Source organism: Homalodisca vitripennis, chromosome 2 (genome assembly GCF_021130785.1).
Source record: "Homalodisca vitripennis isolate AUS2020 chromosome 2, UT_GWSS_2.1, whole genome shotgun sequence".
Classification (NCBI taxonomy): domain Eukaryota; kingdom Metazoa; phylum Arthropoda; class Insecta; order Hemiptera; family Cicadellidae; genus Homalodisca; species Homalodisca vitripennis.
The window spans coordinates 3,983,214-4,006,527 of record NC_060208.1 but is presented as its reverse complement, the minus strand read 5'-3'; the positions used below and the strand labels follow the sequence as shown (position 1 = coordinate 4,006,527).

At 31.1% G+C, this 23,314-nt stretch overlaps 1 protein-coding gene across 1 annotated transcript in view; it reads right to left on the bottom strand.

Annotated features, from left to right (window-relative positions):
* Positions 1–3,778: 3,778 nt before the first annotated feature.
* Positions 3,779–23,314, bottom strand: part of LOC124356067 (longitudinals lacking protein, isoforms A/B/D/L-like) — a 288,880-nt gene continuing 269,344 nt past the window's right edge. Inside the window, exon 4 of the mRNA XM_046807234.1 lies at positions 3,779–6,180. Coding sequence (XP_046663190.1) covers positions 5,138–6,180 — 1,043 coding nt within the window. The 3' untranslated portion in view covers positions 3,779–5,137. The remainder of the gene's footprint in view (positions 6,181–23,314) is intronic.

Here is a 23,314-nt window from a genome sequence, read left to right as displayed (position 1 = left end):
ATACAAGAAACAGTTCTTAATGTAGTTGGAAGGAATATGCAACGGAACAGAGACCTTCATCACTATAACACAAGGCATTGTAACAACTTTACTTTACCCAGTCACCACAGGACATATTTTGAGAAAAAACCATCATATGTGGGGGCTAGATTCTTCAACAGTCTTCCAGCGAAACTGCATCAGTGGCTGTTGAACAGGCCTTTTTACAATATAGACAAATTTTTTGATTGGACAGACATTTTCCCTCAGATTATTATACGTTATTAATATAATAATAATTTAATGACAATATTGTTGTTGCTGTTTACAAATGTTATACATTTGTTTTTAAATTTTGTTTTGTTTTGTTTCTTTGTTTGTTTATTGGTTTTGTATCTGTATATTTTGTAACTGTATGTCACACCATTTCTAATGTTTAGGATTTTGAAATAAAGATATTCTCTCTCTCTCTGTGAAGCGATAACGATAATGTTTGTTATTGAAGTTCTTGAATTCTTGGTTTCAAATGGTCTCACAGATATTCTTAAAATAAAGAGTTTGAGATCTGGTGCTGTATGGTGTAATGATAGATTAAACATTTAAAACCTACTAGTGGCTTAATATTGGTAAAAATTATGTGAAAAACTAAGCGGATGATGCAATTTTGTCTTCTACAATAAAGTTTATTTAAATTTTTTGTTGTATTCTCAACAACTAAAGATTACTTTCTAAACAGCCCTTATGTTTCTATTAAATAGATAATTAAATTAAATTTAGTTAAAGTTTTAGAGGAAGGAGTAAACTAATATCATTGTACAAAAAGATTGCTTAGTAAATATTCAATTTAAATTTCTAATTAACAATCATTTAAATATTTCATGGATAGACACTTTTATAATAAATCAGCATATTCATTTGAAATACTAAGAAATTAATAACTCAGTGTCTGATTTCCAACAATAATTTAACGTATTTTTATTTAAAATGTTGCACAGCAATCTCCCAATAAAAAAACAAACCCACTTTATTGTTATAATGATATTTATTTGGCTTGTTTTAAATTCCCATTTTGTTCTATAATAACCGTAATCACTAACACGGATTCATTTTTAATAATTAAAAAAAGAGTTTAACACTGGAATGCTTGCATGTTACAATACAGAATGTGATGTTATACTAATAAAATATGTTGTATGGAAAAATAACAAGCTACATAAATATATGTATATATATATAACTATGGTAAAACTTAACTATGTAAACATTTCTGAATTGCACATTTTATTGGAGTCCAGAAAGTTAGCGATACTTCAAAAACTTTCTTAAAGGAACACTTTAACGACAACCTATTAAAAAAATGTATAATAGGATATATAATACTACCTATATAAAACAATAGTACACTGCCGTGTATAGTTCATATAAAACTGATATATATATATATATATATATATATAGTAATTTACTACCAACAAGGTTAATTAATGTTGTATTCGACTTTCGATTCACAATGTACTAATAGAATCGTTCAAATTACTCATTTGGATTAGCGATCTATCTGTACAGCAGTATTAACTGGCTGTCACTGCAAAACAAGTTAACATGTGCATTTATATAGAAAGCAAACACTTTAAATAAACTTACTCCATTACACATACATAATATGCAATAAAATAATCAATGTGAATACTCAGTCCAAATTCTTTAGTACTATAAAGTTTCTTAATATGCTTGTTAAAACATGTTATTTCATCTACTTTTGGGGAAATTAGTAATCGTTCCTTTCTTAGGTTTATAAAATAAATTTTGGTCACCAAGTCTCATTTATCATTTTTACAAGGCAACTGAAACTGCCGGCCAACAAATCAACAATTTGTTAACTGAGCTTGTGGTCTTCCGAGATTCTATCATTTTTACCTGCTCTTTAATTTTTTTAAAAAATGCCCATGATATGAAGATTAAAAATAGTATTATTTAATATTTATGAAAAATAAAACAATATGTACACAAGGTTAAATGCTTTGAGTTAAGTTGGTTATATTCTTATCAATATAAAAATGTATTAGGATTTAAATAAAGAAATGTACATTATACATTATGTTACGTTTAAAAAATACAATTTAATTTGTGACCTATATATTTTTACAAAAGTCTCTCTGACAAAATGTTGTACTTGTTTGTGAAAATGAACAGAAAACAATAGATTTGTAGTCCAGGAACTTAGAACAGAATAAATAATGAGCAGAGATCCAATGTGCACCGATAAGCTCACAACCTAGTTGCAGGTGGAGGCATCAATAGAGTTGAAAATAATATAAAATGATACATTTTTTTCTCAGATTGTACTTTTCTCAGTTTAATAAGTGTAAAATCAACTGTCAGACGCTTAAATAAATATTGAATCATCGACAGCTAAACAAATACAGATGACTTCAGTTTCTTTATCTGGTTGTCTGGCAATGATACAACTATCATTTATTTGTAAAAACTATGAATAATATAATATAAGAGAAATTATTGTTTCATATTCTTAACAATTTTGATCTCCATCAAAACTAGCAAAGTTGACCATCTATTTCTTTCTTACAAAATCAATTTAGGCGCTTGGCTCATTATTTATACTGTTAAAGCCAAAATTATAAATAAAAAAAATATATAAGATCCTGTATTTTGGGGTTATTTTTAATTATTCCTATAGTAATGGAAAAATATAATGATTTTTACTTTTGAAGATATACAACACATATAAAAACAACAACAAAAATAAATTAAATAAATATGGATTATTTCAACAAGATGGCTATAGTTTCTTGTAACTGTTACTGTAACGAGCAGCATTTTGAAAGTAACAAAGATGAACATGATTATGAATGTACAGTTAGAAATCACTGGAACACAGATTATTAGCTGGTCAAAACAGCGTGTTGGCCACGGCTATAGTTTCTTGTAACTGCCAGATGTAGAGACTGTAACGAGCAGCATTTTGAAAGTAACAAAACAGTGTGTTGGCCACGGCTTTAGTTTCTTGTAACTGCCAGATGTAGAGACTGTAACGAGCAGCATTTTGAAAGTAACAAAACAGTGTGTTGGCCATGGCTATAGTTTGAAAGTAACAAAACAATGTGTTGGCCATGGCTATAGTTTGAAAGTAACAAAACAGTGTGTTGGCCATGGCTATAGTTTGAAAGTAACAAAACAGTGTGTTGGCCATGGCTATAGTTTGAAAGTAACAAAACAGTGTGTTGGCCATGGCTATAGTTTGAAAGTAACAAAACAGTGTGTTGGCCATGGCTATAGTTTGAAAGTAACAAAACAGTGTGTTGGCCATGGCTATAGTTTGAAAGTAACAAAACAGTGTGTTGGCCATGGCTATAGTTTGAAAGTAACAAAACAGTGTGTTGGCCATGGCTATAGTTTGAAAGTAACAAAACAGTGTGTTGGCCATGGCTATAGTTTGAAAGTAACAAAACAGTGTGTTGGCCATGGCTATAGTTTGAAAGTAACAAAACAGTGTGTTGGCCATGGCTATAGTTTGAAAGTAACAAAACAGTGTGTTGGCCATGGCTATAGTTTGAAAGTAACAAAACAGTGTGTTGGCCATGGCTATAGTTTGAAAGTAACAAAACAGTGTGTTGGCCATGGCTATAGTTTGAAAGTAACAAAACAGTGTGTTGGCCATGGCTATAGTTTGAAAGTAACAAAACAGTGTGTTGGCCATGGCTATAGTTTGAAAGTAACAAAACAGTGTGTTGGCCATGGCTATAGTTTGAAAGTAACAAAACAGTGTGTTGGCCAGCTATTTTGAAAGTAACAAAACAGTGTGTTGGCCATGGCTATAGTTTGAAAGTAACAAAACAGTGTGTTGGCCTCTGTGGTTAAAAATCTATGATATCTGGTGATGGATAAACCATGGTTTTAATTCAATAGTAATGGCTCAAAGGATTAAAACATTGCAATTCGAAAAACAATCTCTTCAAGTAAGCGTAATTTACTTTAATCTACCTTTCACTAAATATGAAGAATCCAAGCTTCTTCTACACATTTGCTAATCAGGTAGAAAACAAATTGTGTGGTGAATAATTTTTTTTAACTAAAAGAAGTGAATTAAAAATATTAAAACTTGTTGAACAAAGCTTTCTGTACAAATGAAATGTCCTGATTGAAGTTGTAATATTATTCAAGGACATACAGAAAAATTTCTGTATATATATATTAATGTAAACTAAATTTAAATTTTAACAAATGAATTAAAATGTTATTCTTATATGAACTTTAAAGTTAACTGGAATCACCATGACAATTTTGTAACTCAACATTTTAGTAGCAATTTTGTATATAAATATTAAATTTATAACCATAGTGTTTTCACAATTTAAATCAAATTTCAAATTTTTTTGGATAACACTAATAAATGTCTTTAAAACGTACTTCACAAATTTCCCAAAAGTACATACAATACAAATGTAAAAAGTTAATATTGTGTAATTAATTACCAGAAATAAAGCAAATATATTAATTAAATGATCTATTTTACCTTAGTAATTAAAACAATTCATCAAGATTTGTGGACTAATTATAATTTAGTTAATTTTTACTATCGAGCAAGAAAAGTAGTATTTATTACAGGTTTATTCAGGTGCTTCCTAAATTGATAACACATTTGAAGAGCTCTTTGTTGTTACCATGAATGCAATGGAATGCCAAAATGCTTTGCAGTGACAACCAAATATTAATTAGAAAAATTGTTGAGAAGCTTTTACAACAGAGATTCAAGGAGTATATTACACAGCTGTGCCCGAGAGGCCTGGTCTCTCGTGGAGATGCGAGGTAAGGAGATGTTGTGAGCTTCTGGGCCCTATGTACAGAGGTCTCCGTCGAGATTGCGTTGGGATCCTACTACGACCGGTTATCAATGGAGAAATTACACAACCAAATGGCTTCAAAAGTTTACAACTGCAATATAATCTAATGTGTCTACAGGAACCCCAACATGATCCCGACGATGATACCTTAAAACACTCTTGATACTTCCCTTAGCTAAGCCTAGAGTAAGATCCACAACAGACAAATATTACATTATTGTTGGCATAATTGATTGCATAGTTAAGTATATTGTTATTGCGTTCAATAAATACCTAGACATAATTGTTACTAATGACTATTGGGATACAGGGTAGCTAGGGAGTATTTGAGGTGTATCAGACGAATCTTCCGATTCCGTCGGATCTAAAGATAGAGTGGTGTTAAAGGTTGATATAGTTGGACTCTTTGGGGCGTCTGCATTAGCAGAAGGCATCTCTTCAGGACTCTTTGGAAGATCAGATTTCACTCCTCCATTGAGGGTTGTAGTAACCATCGATGAAGGATTTAAAGGCGACATTCTGTTAGCAGCCATCGGACTTTGGGGAGGGTTGTTGTAATTGGCTGGAGTTGCATTCAGTGGAGACATTCTGTGCGGAGTCATCGGACTCTTTGGGGTACCTTGAGCCAAAACCTGCATGATGTCTAGAGCGGAGATGCTCGTTGAGTTGGGCAGACTCTGAGAAAGTGCTTGCACAAGATTGGCAGCAGACATTGCATTCTGATTGGAGGAATTCGGCCCCATCGCTCCTTGATGTTTCATGGCCTGCAGTAGGTTATTAATAGATGAACTGTGAGTTTTTGATGAGTTCGGCATCATGGAACCAGGCGATGAATTCTGCATCATATTTCGATTGGAGTTCTGCGTCATGGAGATGGATGTATTACCCATCATAGAGCTCCCCATTGACACCTGAGGGCTCTGAGGAGGAGCGTTGGCACCTGGGGAGTTCTGCATCAGTGATTGCTGCATTGCAGTGCTCTGCATCATGATTGAGTTCATCATTGAGTTCAGCCGGCTCGGCGAAGGCATAAAAGGCTCAGAGAAGAATTCTGGGTGGCGCTTCTTAATATGAGTTTTTAGGTTACCTTTCTGTTTCGTCCGATGAGGGCAGTATGGGCAGATGAAGTTAGGGAGTTTCCCACACTCAAACTTCTTGTGGTTGTAGAGGGAAGCCTGCAGTGAATAGGTCCGACCGCACGTTGTGCAGATGTACCTATTCACGTTCCAGTTGGGACGTCCATAACGATAAGCAGCTAGCATCTCCTGGTCCATGTCCATCGGTCCGACAGAGTCCATCCACATGTTCCCATACATGGCCATCATATTCTGCATGTAACCTGTAAACAGATGATGGCATTAGATATGGCCATGGTGATACATCAACATGATTTTCAAGATGCAAAAAAAACACGAAAATAGAATTAAATAGGCTCAAAAAACTTTTAACAACCATAGAGTAATATAATTAAAAGTTTACAACAATCATATGGCATCTCATCAACGGGTATTCTGCAACAAACTACCTCATTTTAGCTGTGTAACTCCATAACTATCATATTTTCCAGCAAGCACAGATTTTTTACTAAAATATGTTCCCGATTTTTATTTAATTTTTGGCAGTCTCAGATTCCAAAGCTGTTTAAATTTATATTTATTTACACATGTTTCCCCATGGTGTACTATTATTTTCATTACCTTTTGTTAATGTTATTAATCTACATATTAAGTTTAGTTTTTGTTGGTAATTTTGTTGTTTATATCATATTTGTATTAATATATAATTTTGGTTACTGTGCTGTCAAATTTTAGTTGATGCTATTACTTATTTATTAATATTTGTTTATTATTATGCAGTTTATTTTGTTGGTTTTTATTGTTGTCTCTTCCTTGTTGTTTGTACAATGCCAACAGGACTCCCATCACTGGTTGCTTGAACTCTAGGCCATAACTTAAGTTTTTCTGACTTGGCACTTGAGCTGACACTTGACTTTGTCAGTATTTGTACAAAATCATACGAGAATAAACATTAGTTAATTTCTTCCTAAGTAGTTATGATGCTGAATGTTCTGTCAATGTTCATATCAAGGTTTGCGTTCATCCCCCAAAGAAATTGATCACATCTTTAACAACACTACATTAATGGTTTCATTAACTGATCTCCATTATTATGCTGTGATTATAACTGGAGTCAAAATAAAAATATTGAGTACTGTATAAATATACCAATACAGGAAATTAAAATGAAGTGAAAACATTAAATCTGAATTGGCTAAAAGGAACACATCAGTAAATCATTGGTTTAATTAAACAAGAGTTTATTTCATGACTATTCTGTAAAAATATTCAAACTGATTAGTTACAGTTTAATTCAATTTCTAATTACTTATTTAAACTTGTTTACTCTGAAAACCTATTGAATACCATTTGTTTTAACATTCATTAATTCATATAAATGACAATTGCCTAATTTAATTTTAATTTCAATTTCATTTAATTTAAACTTAATTTTAAAATGTCATTGAAATCAGCCTTATCACTAATCAACACCAGCAGTGTTCAACGCAAGTTTAAAATATATTATTGAATTTACATCTGCAGGTAAATAGGAAAATAACCTATAATTGAAAGAATATTTACTACAGTGCCGTTTGTATTTATATTTTCTCACGAGAAACTATTTCAATAGTCATTTATATTATCTTAACATCAATATTGATGTGAATTCCTTGACAAGAATTAGGAGAATCTGGTCGTTAATTAAATTTCTAATTATTGTTTAAATAAATTTGTTTATGCTCATGAAAATGTAAAAATATTTTCATATGTTAAAAAATTTATGGATTCCAGACAGCTAAATTAATGACTTTGAAATTAGTTTTAGATAGGTACTTCAAAACCAGACTCAATTAATTTTAGGAAACGTTTACTAAAATATGCACATGAGAGAAATTTTAAAAATTCAGTAATTATAAACATGTTTCCAATGATCGTAATTTGAAAATGTAATTACGAATTAGTTTGATTGTCTCCAACTTATGATCCTCATTTAAAAACAAAATAAGTCAGTTGGTTTGAAGTATAGCGAAAGAGATTTACTTATTTTCACCCAAATAACCAAATATAATAACTCAGACTTTTTTGTCGTACTAAAAGTTTTCTAATATTAAAGGAATCCTTAAATAAATCACAGTATACAAATTTTACTTTGTGCATAAAAATTCTATAAATTTAATACAATTCTGCCTGTAGCCATTCTTCACTCCTCACTGTTCCCTCGACATGTGGGAGCTGGAGTTTGAGATTGTCCGTCCCCATCGACTTTGACTATTTTAACACATATTTAGTTTCACTGTGTCTGTTATCATGAACAACACTGTGCTTTACTTTCATTGGGTGGCATTCACAACACATATGTCGACCTGGGTGGCATTCACAACACATATGTCGACCTGGGTGGCATTCACAACACATATGCCGACCTGGGTGGCATTCACAACACACTATGCCGACCTGGGTGGCATTCACAACACATATGCCGACCTGGGTGGCATTCACAACACATATGCCGACCTGGGTGGCATTCACAACACATATGCCGACCTGGGTGGCATTCACAACACATATGCCGACCTGGGTGGCATTCACAACACATATGCCGACCGACAAACATTTTAATTGAGAGAGAACAGAGGAGCAACAACAAAAACATGTATCAAATTGTTTCAATTCTTTATTGAAAAAGTGTACATGAGTTCAGTATACCTGGTGTGACTATAAGTAAACTATACTATGACTACTATACTATGACTACTACATTCTCTATGACACACTTGTAAAAGCTATGTACAAGCTTAGATCTGTCTGTGAGTAAAACATCACTCTTCTCTGTGGCAAAACTTTTAACTGTCCTTCCATAAGTTCTCCATTCATGCATGATATTTGTACTGTCCAAGCGGCTTCAATGTTTTAATGCACCTGCAATATTATATTGAAACCAACTGTTTTACAGCCACCATCATTAGTCAAGTAATTTGTGCTCAAGTTTGTTGCAACTTTTCGTTCTGAAGGGAAGCTCAAATCAAATTTTCACTTCTACAAACGTTTGCCAGTTTTCTTTATGAACTCAGCTTCTTTTTGAAACTGGTATTGTCTTTTTGTTCTACTTTTTAAAATTTTACAAATTTTTCAATTTTAAAATATAAAGATAATGCACAGCTTGTGGAGTTGGCACGCTGCACATATTCTCAGTTGCTATCGATGTGGCAACACTGCATAACAAATAAATAAAAAGGTACAGGTCGTCCAACACTGGCAGATACAAATCACAATGCATTATGTCTCCTAAAACAAAGGAAAAATAAAAAAGTACAGAAACTTTACATAGTTTAAAATTGAACAGCAGTACACTTTTCATCAGCATTTAAAAATTAAACAAATTATATTGCTTAGGCTCTAAAATGGTTTTTATGACAAACATAAGGTTTACTTCAATGTTATGTAAAAGGTACAATGTTTCTCTTGATACATTATAAAATTATTTGTAAAACTGTCATTTATTTTTAATACATAGTGCTACATAAATCTTAAAAATGTAAGATTCAAAATACTTTGCAAAACACTGAAATATTAGTGGCTACTATATCAACACTTTGTTAAAGAACTTTTAACATAACATGCCGATAAAATACAAATTTACGCATTTAATGAGTTTTATTGTATTTGTGAACATAACAAGGTTTTTCATAACGGTTTAATAAAAAACATTACAATATTCTACATTAAATTTTCCATAATTTTAGAATAAAGTGGTTTATGGTATAAAATCATGTTGGTCAATAGCCCTGCTTTTAATTTGTTTACCAGAGTTCAATATCTTCAAGTAAGCTTAATGTTTGTTGACATGATCTGTAATGGTAAAGTTTTTATTCACATTATACAACACTGTTATTACACTTTTTTTGCATAATCGATGAATGGTTTAGATCAATTTATTAGTCAGCCTCAACCAATAAAAAGTTTTAAGATGGCGGCTGTTCACATTTGTACAGATTTTTATTGCAAGTATTTCATAACTTGCCTAAGAAACACTATTGTAGAAACTTTAAGCAATTTCAAGCAACATATCAATAAATATATATATATATATATATATATATATATATATATATATATATATATATAAATAATATATATCTTTCAAGATGATGACTAATAAAAGTTTTGAAAAAGAAAGCGGTTGTACAATGTTTTATGAAGCGTGAGACAGGAGTGAATACGATATTTACCAACTGTTATACAGATACCACTTACAGTGACTTACATTAAATTTGTTAACCAATGAATCTCAGGCGATAAAAAGTTTCAACATTGTGGCCATTACCATGTGTGCAGAATTGTATTATAAGTATTTGACAATATAGACAATAATGGCATTTTTAAATATAAGCAATTTTGATAGCTAATCTTGTATATTTCTTAAGATTTTAACCCTAGAGCTGGTATGAAACGAATTTTCGTCGCCAAAGGTCCGTCCGATTTGGCAAGGACGAATATTCGTTGCCAAAGTAGACATGTACAGTTATTGAAATTTTAGGCAATTAAGGTCATATAAATGATTTTTATTTGATATATTCTGGAAGAGCAATATCTTTAGTACCGATTTACTGTTCTTACTTCGATTATTCTCTTCTTTGTTTACCGTAAAACATCGTTTTTTTGGACAGCTGACGTGAACGTATACGGGTCAACCACATTGTTGTGAAACTGTACACAAGTGCTGGGTTTTTTGTTTGAGGTTACGAATCCAATAGTATTTGGTGTTGTTATTGTTTTTTTTTAGCTTTCTTAGGTTATAGTTTTAGTTGTTCAGTATGGGTGAAAACTTTAGAGACCGATCAAATGATCTTAGAGAGGTCGCAGGGCGGGATCTAGTGACGCTGAGTGAAAAATGAAACTTTGTATATATTGTACATATGTAAATAAGGTAAGATTAAAATTTATTGTTTTATTTTATTTTTGTTTTAACTGTCATACTTATATAAGTATAAATGCAGTAAAGAGATTATATTTACCCACAAACAATAATATTTATTTAGAAATGTACGCATTTTTGAAAATAAGTAAATATGGGTGCTTTTTCATACAAAGCCCTGTAACACATACGTTTTGAGGTAAAACTTACAATAATTATATATTTTTGGAATCAGGACAAAATTTCGAATAAGTTACTAATTTACGGTTTTGATGTAAAGCTTATTGCTAAGCAGTTACACAACAAAATATTTACAAAAAACATTTCCAAAAAAATAATGTTCTTACAATTTGTAAAAAGAAATAAAAATATGTTTCCATGGAAACAATAATATATTGTTATTATAATGCTCTCCATATAGTTGTGAATACATTGACATATAATAGTTTATATTTGGACTAACAGTTATGAAATGTGATACATTATAAGAAACGTCTACGAGACTGTTAAAACAGAGCCGCCAGTACAGAGTGACACCATTGCCAGTTCTAGGGTTAACACAGCAGCCATTTTGGGAAGTATATAACATTATTTATTAACATGTTAACTATTGGAGTAATAGTGCTATTAGTGTTATAACATACAAATACTAATGTATCTTCAGTTTGATATTTCAAAATGAAAGCAATTCATTTAAACATTCAATCTACCTTCTTCCAACTGTGCTAGAAGGGATATTATTTAACTTACAAAATCATTTAAGTAATGTAAAAAAGATTTCAAAAAAGACTTTTTAGATGGATTACATTAATAATTTTGAATCTTATACTACAATATAGTTGTAAATTTAAATGTCAAGTTGCAGTAAGTGCTACATTTTAATAATTTTGATCAATTTCGAGTAATAAACAAATTTTTCCATTGAACTGAAAAAACAGTAATTGAAATTACAGCTTTTCAATTCCAAAACACTTCAAGATAGTCCATTAAAAATATTTACTAAAAATAAATTACAGAAATATTTAAATACTCTTGAAGAATAGAGAACAATAGTATTGAATATGATACTAAATTATAAAAGACATTATATTAGGTAACATATTTTTGTGATATAAGTTAGTTGTATCTAATGTAATAGCTTATATAACAATATAGATTTGACTTATACTTCTCACAAAGTACAAGGGTTATTATTAGTTTATTATCACTTTAATAATACTTCTTAGATAAAAAAAACTTAGGTATTGTAACTGTCATTATATTAACGTTAGTATTTCATAATCAATAATATGACTTTTATGACACTACTGTATATAGTAGACTTTTATACACACGAAAAATATTGAATTAAACTGGATTAATGAATAGAAGAAAAGAAATAATTCTAACTAGGTAGGTATGTAATCTAGAACGAGCTGTAACTTTATAGTTTTAGATGTTCCATCATTAGTTTTCAAACATTTTTGTATAAAGAATAAAGTACTATTACAGAGCGCACTATTTAAAACATTTCCCAAACACGAGCAGTGAAAATGTTTGAGGAAAGTAATTAAGCTTACTTGAAATGTAGTGAATTATAAAGCAACAAAGAAGCATATTGAAATCTTTTATAAATCCTTCACATTATTATTGATAAAAGTTTACACATTTCAAAACCAAAACTATAATTTTATAATATGACAAATTCAATGGACAACCATTTGAATGAGACTGAACTAACTACGGTACAAACTTAAGGCAGGACATTAAAAGTTTCTAACATTGATGAGTATAAATAGATCAGATCAATAGTATATTATGTCTAATCATTGGCATTAGATTCATTGGTCTGGAAACCAAGTTAACCACCTTTTTTATCTCAATTTGTACAATTGTATTAGTTCTTAATAAAAAAAAAACCAAAGAGTATTTGAGGATGGTTTATAAACTATATAAAGCAGCTCGTTATTTTGGATAAATATCAGAATAGTTATAGTCAATAGTCAATAGTCAATAGTCAATAGTCAATAGTCAATTTTTTATTGCGGAGACAAAATACATTTGTATAGCAAACGTCAAATATGTTAAAATTTGGACATACATACCACATCGAGCTCTCATTCAGACATACATTTGATCACTCATTCCATGTTCATCCATCGCCAATAATTCCCACTTCGTTCGAGAGTCAGTCTTGTTATTGTGTGGTCTCCCAGTCATATTCCAGAAACTCTTTTACATTGTAAAATGCATTTGACGCTAAACAGCGTTTTAAACGAGTTTTTAACGCTTTGAGCGTCGAGGCTTTTCTTAATTCATTAGGCAATCTGTTAATAAAATAAAACCCTGCCTGTGAAGGCAAGCGTTCATAAACCACCGTCCTGTGTCTCCCAGTTCGGTAGTTGTCTCTGCCTCTAGTCCCGTACGAGTGAATGTCTCGGCCTGTAATCAAGGCACATTTAGACATACAATACAACGTTGTTTGTAAAATGTAGAGGCTAGGCAGAGTTAACAGTTGCAACCTTTTGAAAGTTATTTAACACATTGGACTACTGAGCAACACGTCTCTCACCGCTACTGGATGGGTGATCACTTCTTTAAAAAAGTTAAAACCATTTGAATTTAAAAAATGTAACACCTGATATGTTCCCAATAAGAAAATGCATATTAACATTGAACAACTACAAGAGAACTAATATTGGTCAGGAATGAATGCGATAAGACTGAATATTGTGTGGCTAACCACATGACTGCCGTCTGCACTTCAGGCTCCTGCGCCCGCTTCACCTGTAGCATCAGTTCATGTTTTATCTCTGTATCAGAAAAATGTGTCCAGAAAAAACAGCGGTGAACAGACATCAAATTACTTTTGAAACTAGAAAATTCTGCAAGTGAAACATTTTAAATATTCAACTAGTATATAGTGATGATTGTTCATAACAGACACGTGGTTAAGTGGTTTAAAGATTTAAGTGATAACACACAAACTGGCATGTGATCGTCAGGAAAAGTTATGCTAATACAGGGTGACTGCCGGGAACCGGACGAATTTGCAACAGCTGTTACATTGTTGTTACATGTTCTAGGGAGATTGAGGTTATGTCATTGTTTTGAGTGAGCTTTACCATTTTAGTCACGATGGATCAGTGGTCAGTTCAGCATCATGTTTTTGCATATGACACATTTATTAAAAATGGCGAATCCGTTATCAAAACACAGCGTATCTTCCAACGCCACTTTAATATTGCGCGAAATGACACGGTTCCAAGCCGGAATACATTGCTAAGATGGGTGCACAAGTTCAGAACAACAGGAACAGTATCAAAGAAAAAGCCACCCAGTCCAGCAAGAACAGTGAGAACACCAGACAACATCGCTAGAATGAGAACTGCTTTGATGAGGAGCCCGGGTCACTCTGCACGAAGACACGCACAAGAGCTACGCATGAAGCGCGATTCTGTCAGAATAATGTTAAAATCAGATTTGAAATTTCATCCCTATAAAATACAGGTGGTACAGCAACTGAAAGAGAGGGACTATGGACAAAGAGAAGATTTTGCAGTACGTATGCAGGTGTTGTTTACTGATAATCCTGATGTAATGATGTTAATGAGCGACGAAGCTCACTTCCACTTAAACGGTTCAGTGAACAAACAAAACTTACGATATTGGGCTCCTGAAAATCCATGTAACTTTCATGAAAAACCACTCCACTCTCCAAAAGTAACGGTTTGGTGTGCTGTAGGCCACTTTGGGATAATTGGTCCGTATTTTTTTGAAGAAAATGGAGTCACAGTGACAGTGAATTCTGCACGCTATGTTCACATGTTGGAAACATATCTCAAGCTACAACTTCGGAGGCGAGGAATAAACGTGAAAAATGTTTACTTCCAACAAGATGGGGCTACAGCGCATACTGCCGCTGCATCGATGCGAGTTGTGAAGAAGATGTTCCCTGGCAAGTTGATTTCACGTTTTGGTGACGTGCCGTGGCCGCCGAGGTCACCAGATTTGTCGCCCTGTGACTATTTCTTATGGGGGTATTTGAAAGCTCGTGTCTATGTTCACAAACCACGAACATTATTGCAGCTAAAAAATGCAATCACCGAAGAGGTGAATTTGATTGGACAAGACATGTTGATGAGAGTGCGTAATGATTTTCTCCAGAGGTTGGAAACCTGTATCCAGGTTAACGGCCATCACATGCATGATATCATCTTTAAGAAATAAACCCAAACTAGGATAAAAGGTTCCATAAAACATATGTTTTTTGAAATGGTATGTTTTTACCAATATATATTCCACAATTAAATAATTTTACTATATAAAATAAGGTTGTACTATTCATTTAAAATACGTCCGGTTCCCGGCAGTCACCCTGTATTTCAAAAGTGTGTAACCTTGTTCAACAAGATCTCTCCTTAAAATTCATAGCCATGTCCGAGTAAACAGAAATTGACAAGGAAAGTTTTCTTCATGCCAGATTCTTCATGGAAGTTTTAACATGCACATAGTGTGTTCAAAAACGATTCCAAAGGGTCTCATACTTGAACATAAGGAATGTCGAAGAATGACTTACTCTTCCGTCCTAGAAAACATACAAACTGATCCTACCTTCTTGTTATTACTTGCGATGAATGGTGTTTATTTTTTACCAATGTTTCTGAAACGAAATGTCAATTAATTCAATGAATACCCCCTGATTCTCCATGGTAATAAAAAGCACAAATGACAAAATTGAAATTCAAGACAATGATGTATATGAAAGGTATCAAAATGCAGTGAATCAGCACTACCTATCTACCACATCACTACATAGTGTCCTGACTACCATAAATGTGAGAGTGGAGCTAACTGAACGTTTTGTGCAAAAAACTAAGTTATGGGGACAATGCTCTTCTAGCTCACAATGCTTTATCAATCAAGTTGTTTCAAACCAAACACTCATACTATCTTAGATCATCCACCTTACTCGGTTTCTTTTAGTCTCTAAGGTTGTCAGATTTCAAAAGTACAATATTTGAGACTGTTTAAGCAGTAAAAGAAAGAGGGACGAAAGACATGAACAAGTTTACAGAAAATTATCAGGAGCATTGCAATACACAGTGAAACATTTGCAAGGAGCAGTATAGAGGTTGATGAGGAGTTATCAAATTCTAAATATTTGTAAAAGTAAAATACTTTTCAGCCTCAGTCTAAGTTTTGAATTTGTTCCAATGTTGTTCTTGATAAGTTTTATATTTTAATACCAAATACTATAATATATCATTTTATGATACTGATTATTTGGTACATACAGTAGTAGTCAACAGAAGTACTGTCTTTAATGTTAAGGTTTTAGAAAATCTGTACACTAGAGATTGAGTAAATCACGTATACTTCAAGATGTAATTAACATCTAGTTGACATCTGTGTAAAAAATTTGTTTACACAATTAAATTCTTCAATATTTTGTCTTGCTCAAATTTCAGTTAAAAGCTTTTTCGGTTAAAAATTGGTTGACTGGAAAAGCATGAATATTTCAAGAAATTAATTTAAGTAAGCAATGTATAGTTATGGTGTGCATAAAAAAACTTGGATTTTAGTTATCAACTGTCTGTGTGAAACTTGGGGGACATGTATTTCTTTCTTTGCCACTCCATTTTTGCTTAATATTTGATCCTGCAACAGAATGAAAGCTACTATTTGCAGATATTTTAAGATGATCTAAATTGTAACATTAAAAAAACCTCAGGTAATAAAATTTGAACACACACTGGACTTTGAGATAGAGAAGAAAAACAGTTTATGTCTTAAAACCCGTATCCAAACATCGCCATCAGAAGATGTGTTGAACAGCCACAGGAAGTGTGCATGCAGCCGGCACTGACTCTATTGTGTGCATGCACGCGTATTGTTCAGCGCACTACAACTTGTTGTGGCATTAACCATGACTTGGGCGAGTTCATCGATATGACTGGTCATATGCCTTAAAGTATTGGCACCTTACTTACTTACTTTACATGTCCGTATCTAAACTCATGTCTATGTGGTCTAGTCTAGTCTGAGTGTTGCACGGAAGGAGCCTCCTTGAAGACTGTAACAAGCTAAGACACAGAACGAGAATCACAGTCGGGTGTATCCTGGACAAAGCTATTACAGAGGCTAATCCTTCCACAAGTCAGTTTCCTAGTTTATAAATTCTTTTGTCACTTATAGCTTTTGGAGGAAATAAACCATTAATACTATTTTTGTAACATTAATAATGGGGAAACGTCTGAAAACCTGTTGTACTTTCATGATACACAACTTTACTATGACTTTTTGTAATTTTCACAACAATTTTTAAGAAAAATAACACTTATCTCTGGATTTAAACTTGGGATCTACAACATAATTATAAATGAAAAATTGTGATTTTAAAGTTGATAGGTATTTCTGATGACAATTTAGAAATGTGCATACTAGTAAAGGAAAAAAGTGTAGATGTTCATAATCACATATGGTGTAATAAAACATTTTGGAAATTACAATTTGCTCTTTTCCACTCTCTCAAAATAGACTTTCGAGTGTCTTTAATTAAACAGCCATTATAGTGTATGTATTATAAAACTAAGAGTTTTTATGATTAATGGAGATATTTTATGGAATAATTGATATATTTATACAGCAGGACATACCACAATACAGGAAAAAGCTGACATTATAGTTTTAGTCATTTAAATTGTTAATTTATGAATGCTTAAGCAAAATCATTTCTATATTGGTTTAGAAATTTTATTCCAGGATTTAAAATGTTTCTTTTATTTAGCTTCAACAAGATAAACCTTATGTCTAATTTTATCCCAAAAATATAGGATAATTATAAAACTCATGAAAAGGGTGACTTTAATCAATATTTTAGGGACATGTATTGATACAATACATATACATAGGAGGCGGTGTTAACCACCTCCTAGGCAACTCAACCTTTCTTACTAAACATTTTAGTGTTGAGTATACTAGTAAAAAAGTAACAAGAATAAAGATACTACGAAATGGGAATTGGAGCCGAAAGTGTTGACAGATTTGGTGAATTTCATGTAAACTTTTGTAATCTGATTTAATTAATTATAAATGTATCATCAGCAAGCAATTTAAAACTAATTTTGGAGAGAAGTTAGTCGCACAGTGTAAGACACCAGACCTTTAGGATCGATATTTGAGATTTGGAGAGTGGCAGGTTTTTAAGAGTTGGATAAAGTTAGATAGTACAAGATCATGATGAGATGTAAACATTGATGTGAAGTAAAGTTTGGATTATCTCCACCAATATGTCAATAAAATGTATTAAATGATGTACTGTTGATCTGCATCACTGATATGTCACGTGTAAAGTTGGATAAAGTTAGATAGTACAAGACCATGATGAGATGTAAAGTTTGGATTATCTCTACCAATATGTCAATAAAATGTATTAAATGATGTACTATTGATCTGCATCACTGGTATGTCATTTGTGTAAAGTTGGATAATGTTAGATAGTACAAGACCATGATGAGATGTAAACAATGATGTGAAGTAAAGTTTGGATTATCTCTACCAATATGTCATTAAAATGTATTAAATTATGTACTGTTGATCTCCATCACTGATATGTCACGTGTAAAGTTGGATAAAATTAGATAGTACAACATGATGAGATGTAAACAATGATGTGAAGTAAAGTTTGGATTATCTCTACCAATATGTCATTAAAATGTATTAAATTATGTACTGTTGATCTGCATCACTGATATGTCACGTGTAAAGTTGGATAAAGTTAGATAGTACAAGACCATGATGAGATGTAAACAATGATGTGAAGTAAAGTTTGGGATTATCTCTACCAATATGTCATTAAAATGTATTAAATTATGTACTGTTGATCTCCATCACTGATATGTCACGTGTAAAGTTGGATAAAGTTAGATAGTACAAGACCAAGATGAGATGTAAACAATGATGTGAAGTAAAGTTTGGATTATCTCCACCAATATGTCAATAAAATGTATTAAATTATGTACTGTTGATCTCCATCACTGATATGTCACGTGTAAAGTTGGATAAAGTTAGATAGTACAAGACCATGATGAGATGTAAACAATGATGTGAAGTAAAGTTTGGATTATCTCTACCAATATGTCATTAAAATGTATTAAATAATGTACTGTTGATCTGCATCACTGATATGTCACGTGTAAAGTTGGATAAAATTAGATAGTACAACATGATGAGATGTAAACAATGATGTGAAGTAAAGTTTGGATTATCTCTACCAATATGTCATTAAAATGTATTAAATTATGTACTGTTGATCTGCATCACTGATATGTCACGTGTAAAGTTGGATAAAGTTAGATAGTACAAGACCATGATGAGAGATGTAAACAATGATGTGAAGTAAAGTTTGGATTATCTCTACCAATATGTCATTAAAATGTATTAAATTATGTACTGTTGATCTCCATCACTGATATGTCACGTGTAAAGTTGGATAAAGTTAGATAGTACAAGACCATGATGAGATGTAAACAATGATGTGAAGTAAAGTTTGGATTATCTCTACCAATATGTCAATAAAATGTATTAAATGATGTACTGTTGATCTCCATCACTGATATGTCACGTGTAAAGTTGGATAAAGTTAGATAGTACAAGACCATGATGAGATGTAAACAATGATGTGAAGTAAAGTTTGGATTATCTCTACCAATATGTCATTAAAATGTATTAAATGATGTACTGTTGATCTGCATCACTGATATGTCACGTGTAAAGTTGGATAAAGTTAGATAGTACAAGACCATGATGAGATGTAAACAATGATGTGAAGTAAAGTTTGGATTATCTCTACCAATATGTCATTAAAATGTATTAAATTATGTACTGTTGATCTGCATCACTGATATGTCACGTGTAAAGTTGGATAAAGTTAGATAGTACAAGACCATGATGAGATGTAAACAATGATGTGAAGTAAAGTTTGGATTATCTCTACCAATATGTCAATAAAATGTATTAAATGATGTACTGTTGATCTGCATCACTGATATGTCACGTGTAAAGTTGGATAAAGTTAGATAGTACAAGACCATGATGAGATGTAAACAATGATGTGAAGTAAAGTTTGGATTATCTCTACCAATATGTCATTAAAATGTATTAAATGATGTACTGTTGATCTGCATCACTGATATGTCACGTGTAAAGTTGGATAAAGTTAGATAGTACAAGACCATGATGAGATGTAAACAATGATGTGAAGTAAAGTTTGGATTATCTCTACCAATATGTCATTAAAATGTATTAAATGATGTACTGTTGATCTCCATCACTGATATGTCACGTGTAAAGTTGGATAAAGTTAGATAGTACAAGACCATGATGAGATGTAAACAATGATGTGAAGTAAAGTTTGGATTATCTCTACCAATATGTCAATAAAATGTATTAAATGATGTACTGTTGATCTGCATCACTGATATGACACGTGTAAAGTTGGATAAAGTTAGATAGTACAGACCATGATGAGATGTAAACAATGATGTGAAGTAAAGTTTGGATTATCTCTACCAATATGTCAATAAAATGTATTAAATGATGTACTGTTGATCTGCATCACTGATATGTCACGTGTAAAAAAAACTTTTTATTAAAACTAATTTACTGAGTGTTTTTACTTTGATAGCAATGAAAATAAGATATTCCATAATATTATTGACATTTCATCTACATGGATGCATTATAAAGTATAAACAAATGAAGGAAAGCTTTTCATGGTTTAACTGTACCGTAAAATAATAAAAAGTTTCCATTATGGTTACCAATGATTAGTTGTTATATAAGGCTGTTACATTTCAGTGACTAATAATGGCTATTGAAAAGAGAACTTCTTCTTTCTACTGGTGTAAAAAATGTTATGATAGCCAAACCAATTGTTTTACAAAATTTACCTTGACAAATGCTTAAAAGTTATACCTTAATAGCTATAATAAATAGGAATAAATATTTAAAAAAATAAAGAAAAATTCGTAGAATTAATATTCTATGAAACATTGATAAATCATTTTTGTTTTATAACACTTATTACATTGCAATGTGATCGACTGATATATGGCATCGATATTTCTTATTATGGATTGGAAATAAAGCTAATTATTAAAGTTAGTAGATGTAAACTCTCATTTCTTTTCCAGTTTTAGTTTTCATCTGAATTATTTTTGTTTTATAACACTTATTACATTGCAATGTGATCGACTGATATATGGCATCGATATTTCTTATTATGGATTGGAAATAAAGCTAATTATTAAAGTTAGTAGATGTAAACTCTCATTTCTATTCCAGTTTTAGTTTTCATCCGAATTATTTTTGTTTTATAACACTTATTACATTGCAATGTGATCGACTGATATATGGCATCGATATTTCTTATTATGGATTGGAAATAAAGCTAATTATTAAAGTTAGTAGATGTAAACTCTCATTTCTTTTCCAGTTTTAGTTTTCATCTGAATTATTTTTGGACCAATAATAACAAATAATACTTGTATATTTTCCTGATAAATTGTACTACTAATATTTCATCTCGGGAAGATCCTAAAATAATTTGATAGTGTTATGACTTTGAAACTAAGTTTACAATGACAAGGAGCAATGTATATTTTTTTATTACCTACTTATTATTTTTTATTATTATTTTTTTATTTTTACTTTATTAATTTTTTCTATAAATATCCATAACTATTTCAAAGTAATCAAATTAACTTATAAACCATAGTAATGAGGTATAACTAAAAAAATAATAAACAACATTAAAGTAAACTTGTTTTAATTGAGGTTGTTTTGAAATAGTAAAGTGAAAAGAATTTTGTTTCCGCTAGTCAAAAATGTATTTATTATTGCCTAAATGTAAATATTTTCCAATAGCAAATTTAGCTTTATACACTCATATTTGAGTTTAAAATAATAGGACATCTGTTAACTCACTAAAATGTTTCCATTTTCCTTTAGCTTTCCGTGAGTTTGCAAGTTTTTTGTAAAACGATTTATTAAGAAAACGCTGCTTACATTGACACAACATTACAAACCAAATTATTCATTCATCTTATATACCAAACAATTTAGATTGACAATTTTTTACTTTTCAAATACATTAGTAATATACATTTTCTGAGAAGAAAATATGTTACAATGCAAAGTAAAGTAGGTCTTGCACATGACCAATGTTTTTAATAAGCTGCAAAGTGCTGAAAAAAGTGATTATTATAATATGGTTGTCTGCACAAATAAGGGGTTAAATTACTGGTTTTTTGTCATAATTGTTCTCATAGACCATTCATTATTTATGTGTTGTTAAGATCCTTAAATATTTCCCTACTCAACCTTATTTGTATATTCAAGATCTTCCCTTCGCTCCAGAAAGCATACGACTCCTGAACATGTGGAAAGTGGTGAATTGTGAAACTTTTAAGCAGTTTCTCAGAACCGATGGTGATGTACTTAAGTTTCATGTTTTAAATTTAAATCATAGTTATAAAACCATCTCCAAATATTTCACACAATGTATAGATGATGAGAAAAATTACCTTTTGTCACTAATAATTAACACAACATATTTGTTAAATGAGAATTTTTTTAATGAAAGAAACTATAAAATGAGGTTAACTTAGTTTCAGTTAGTCGCTAACCTAAAATAGTACAGCTGCCCTCTATAAAATCGTATACATAACTAAATAAATATTTTAAATATAAATAAATAAAGTAAAACTAGATTCAATTCAATATAAATATACTTTCTCATAAGATATAAGGTCAAATGAAAAAACACAATAACAAAAAGTGTTCCTCACACTTTTAACACTCTTCTTAACTTTCCAGTGTAAAAAATACAAAACACATTTTCACACAATATTCCTACATATTTTCCAGTTTTACAAAAAAGACAATATGGCTTGATTACCATTAAGTTTTCTAACTCAATTTCCCAAGAATGTATTGAACCAACGTTTAGCTTACTGAACAAAATATATTTAAAATCCATAACAATTTGCATAATGCATAATTTAAGATTTCATTTTAAAATTAAATTAACTAAATTTAAACAAAATAATTTATTTTAAGGTATTTTATCTAACCTTAATTACACGACAAATTACCCATTTTGTATTACGTATTAATATATATAAATACATGTAATATACATATATGTATGTATTTTAAAAGAATACTGCAAAGTGCATACTAATGTGCATATTATTTATTAAACCTGAGCAGTTTTATTGTAGCCATTAAATATTTAAAGCTGAAGCAAACAATATTGAAAACAAGTATTAACTTATAAAAAGGTCAAAAATCTGCAAAATTATTATTCGCAAATAAAACAATACATAACAAACATACACTTAAAGCCTTGAAATATTTTTAAAGAACATGTAGTAATTATTTTGATGATTATTTAAAAATACTATTTAAATAACAATATAATACAGTTATTTATTTATTATCCATATGAATGTACA